Source organism: Temnothorax longispinosus, chromosome 6 (genome assembly GCF_030848805.1).
Source record: "Temnothorax longispinosus isolate EJ_2023e chromosome 6, Tlon_JGU_v1, whole genome shotgun sequence".
In the NCBI taxonomy this organism is placed as follows: Eukaryota; Metazoa; Arthropoda; class Insecta; order Hymenoptera; family Formicidae; genus Temnothorax; species Temnothorax longispinosus.
This window is the reverse complement of record NC_092363.1, coordinates 11,166,189-11,170,021: the sequence shown is the minus strand read 5'-3', so window position 1 is coordinate 11,170,021 and position 3,833 is coordinate 11,166,189. Positions and strand designations below refer to the sequence as shown.

Sequence of the window (3,833 nt, the reverse complement as noted above, 5' to 3'; positions counted from 1 at the left end):
TTCTTTTACTTATATTCCTTCTACTTAATAATTATGAAACATTTTCATTGATAGACGTATAAGCCAGGATATTACAATTTTTCTTTTCTAAACTGTAATACTAGTTTTTTATGTACTTTAGTACAATTGTGATCAACTTTAACCAAAGTTTAAAGTATAGATATGTTGAAACAATTTATGTATTAAATGTATGTAAAATATATATTTTCAATAAATTAAAAAATCTGTTTCAAATAAAAATATTTTATTTTTGCCTATTTCCTATATATGGGTAGAAACTTATACATCGAATGAAATTGTTTTTACAATTTCAATTGTATTTACACCTTTTTTTAGAGAATAGTATGACAAATACAAGGAAATAGGAATGAAGTTTTTTCATCGTGTAAATAACAATAAAACTTAATCGATATGTTGAACATATATCTGAGCTATAAATACACATTGAATGCAACATCGTTTTCATACCTAATTGACGAAAGTATTTCAATCGAAAACTATCCGAAATATGACAAAGTCACGAATTTATTAAATTAATATTTAATGTTCATATTCAATATTTTACTGGAACCATGATACTCGATTGTACCTTCTTCGAAATCCTTTATCTTTTGTCGTACTTATTTGAAATTATATCACGTTTAATCAAAGAGTACATTGGTTTACTAGAGTATCAAACAGCTAGTAAGTCTTTTAAAGTACTTCTCTTAAAGTACCATTTTACATTGCGATTAAAAATGGACATTTAGAGCTGTAAAACAAAAAAAATAACAAATATATCATATCATAACTAACGTATATACATCATACATATTAGATAGCGCTCGCTGCTTACGTGCTCTTAGCTAAGCAGAGGTTCGGCAAAACGCAGCCATTTGGTTAAGCAATTAGGTTGATATAGGATTCCTTGAATGCTCTATCAAATTGCCAGGGTGCTTGAGCATTGCCAGTAGGTGACACAAAGTATTCTTTTAGGTAATTGCGTAAGCCCAAAGAAAGAGCTCCAGCTCTATTAGGTCCTACTCTTGATAATTGTTTAAAGTATTCTCCAACCCCTATACCATGCCAGCGATCTTCAAAACTTCTTCCTTCATCAGTCTCCACATAAAGATGTTCAGGCTGACAATATCGGCCATTATTATTGGTGCTCATGGCAAAATTATGTAAGCAAACAAGTGCTTTAAAAATATGTTCTGCATTCTCTACTGAGCAACTCAGGTTTCTATGCAGGATCCTCCAACGAGAGGCAAGAATGCCAAAAGTGTTTTCTATGCACAACCGTGCTCGACTTAAACGGTAGTTGAATATTCGCTCCTCATCTGTCATCCTCTTCACTCTTCTTGGGAAAGGACGCATTAAATATGGCTTTAAAAGGAACGCCTCATCAGCCACTATAACATGAGGAAATGGAATATCTCTTTCTGGCAAAGGCGTAGATTCTGGTAAATCTGCTGCATTGCTTTCTAAGTCAGCAGCCAAGTTTGTCTGACTCCATACGCCACCATCACTTATAGAACCTACAAAGGAATCATTCTTGTTATTAACTAGGATATTATACCTTATGTATATAAATTTATGGATACAAGATATATTTACCATATTGACCAATATCAACCCATGTAAATTTGTAATTGGCGTCACACAGTGCCATAAGAACTATGCTGAAATAGCCTTTGTAATTATAAAATTGAGACCCTGAGCATGGCGGTGCTTGTATTTGCATATGGCGACCGTCAAGTGCTCCTACGCAATTTGGAAACTGCCACTTTAGGAAAAACTCCTCGCTTATCTTTTTCCATTTCTCAGCATTCAATACAGGCAAAACAATAGGTTGAAGAGCCAGCCATATAGCATGACACACTTTTGGTATGATTTTGTATACTGTTGATCTTCCTACACGATACTCCAAATGCTTCGTTACCACACTATCGCCTTGGGCAAGATACCTACAAAAGGAAAAAACTTAAAAAATGTGAATTAAGACCAGATAGCACTATCATCAATTGTAGTTACTTACGTCAAGGTTATGGCTAATCTTGTATCTGGTGACAAAGGTTTTCGGATGCTGCATTTTGTAAGATATGGTGTTACTAGCTCTAATAAAGTTCTGTATTGTTCCGGGTAAAGCCGTGTGTATGTGAAAAATTCTTCGTGATCAGTTGATCTGATTTCCCGAAATAGGTTATTCAGGAAACCCTGTTGTCGTTTCCTTCTATTGACAGGTCTCACCCACCAACGCCTGGTTTTCCTCTGATTATTTGCAAGTTGTAGCATTATATTTTGATGCCATATTAACAGAAAAAGAGTCACATAACTTATTTCTTCTAAATCCATTTTTGATGGATTGGACTACAACGCGCACAACCAGTACATCTATTTACAGCGATGTTCTTCAGGATGTTCTACAGAATACACCAGAACGCGACCGGACGCGAAATCGTCCTGGCTAGTCAAAATGAAGGGTTGGGTCTCTCTTTCAAATATGCGTCTCCAGGAATCGCCTCAGCTTCGCGTTCGTCCGCTCGTCCTTCGGATCCGCCACGCTCGCCTTGGGAAAGGGATCGCACTGGATGAGAGACACGAGAGTCTACTTCTTCTTCTTCTTCTTTCAAGTTGCTGGCACCGGGCAGTATTTGGACCATAAAGCCATAAACAGGTTTAATTTTGAAACTATAGGTGTGTATTTATAATTGTGTCGATTGGGCTGCGAAGAACTTCTCGGAATGGGACCGTCCGGCCAACACGACTTCAATAAAGACCGGGACCCGAGGGAATTTGCGCGCGATTCCACTACTCCAGTGAGGGTGTCGGCGAGGCCATCTTCAATCAACCGGCATCCCAGCACGGCTGTCGCTGGCGATTGTCCGCGCCGTCGGCGAGGCTTCGGGATCCTACAGGAAACAAAAAAAAAAGACTTCGGAATCCGAACCGGATGGGAACTTCGAGATTACGTACCTCTCGAAGCGAAGGCTCGAGGCGTCTCCGTTTCGCAGTTCGCCTTTGCAGGTTAGGTTAGGTTTTCGCTGGCTTGTAGCTCGAGGGAACGGTGCCGGCACGTGCCGGGCTTCCCGACGATCTGCGTCTCGTTCCCGGAAGACGCGATCCCGACGACAGGCGGCTATCGATCGTCCTGGCGTGCGAATCCGCGCGACACACGTGCACACAATATACACACCCGCTACGCTGTTCTTGCAACAGACATCTTCCATATTCTATTTTTTGATTGGTCCGCCTTACGTCTTACATCTTACTGCCATTGTAGACAGCACAGTTTTAAGAATAAAAACTTTACAACTTACAACTAAATACTACAACCTTACAACCTTACTGCTACGGCCATTGTAGACGAGCCTTTACAGTGTACGCGATAGTGCCTGTCACAACGTGCACATAGATACAGATCACTTTCTCGTTCTCTTAACTTTTACAACTTTCACAAGACAGCATATATACGTACGTGTGCGATTTTGGATACACTTTCCTTCTTAAAGATTTCCTCGGCATCTCAGCTCCCTGCCGTCAATATATATTTTCACTATCACTAAGTATCTATCACGCGGCGATGGTCACGACTGTCACTATCTATCTATTTCTAGGTTATCGTTGTATTCCAACATAGATCGGTCTTTCTTAACAGCTTCATGCGTCTGTGATTGAGAAAGAAATCTGATAAGCTCTGTATATCAGCTCAATATAATGCAACATATATACGAATATGTATATACATTTTAGATAAAAACAGTCAGTAAACTTTTATAAAACCATACAAAATACATATGCAATTTTGGATACACCTTCTTAAAGATCTCTTTGGTATCAGCTCCCTGCGGTCA

General features: G+C 38.9%; 1 protein-coding gene across 1 annotated transcript; it reads right to left on the bottom strand.

The window, feature by feature from the left end:
• Nucleotides 1-40: 40 nt before the first annotated feature.
• Nucleotides 41-3,600, bottom strand: LOC139814923 (putative nuclease HARBI1). Its single transcript, XM_071781448.1, has 5 exons — nt 2,956-3,600; nt 2,018-2,891; nt 1,597-1,946; nt 836-1,517; nt 41-751 (listed from the first exon to the last, which is right to left on the bottom strand). Exons 2-4 carry the CDS (start codon nt 2,332-2,334, stop codon nt 880-882), a joined length of 1,305 nt encoding a protein of 434 aa, XP_071637549.1. The 5' UTR covers nt 2,335-2,891; nt 2,956-3,600; the 3' UTR covers nt 41-751; nt 836-879.
• Nucleotides 3,601-3,833: the final 233 nt, after the last annotated feature.

Bases quoted from the DNA above. Each gene is read 5' to 3' on its own strand.
- LOC139814923 (XM_071781448.1), bottom strand. From the start codon at position 2,334: ATGGATTTAGAAGAAATAAGTTATGTGACTCTTTTTCTGTTAATATGG. The intron at 1,947-2,017 runs GTAAGTAACTAC...TTCCTTTTGTAG, and splicing joins AGATTAGCCATAACCTTGAC to GTATCTTGCCCAAGGCGATA. The intron at 1,518-1,596 runs GTAAATATATCT...ATTCCTTTGTAG, and splicing joins GGTTGATATTGGTCAATATG to GTTCTATAAGTGATGGTGGC.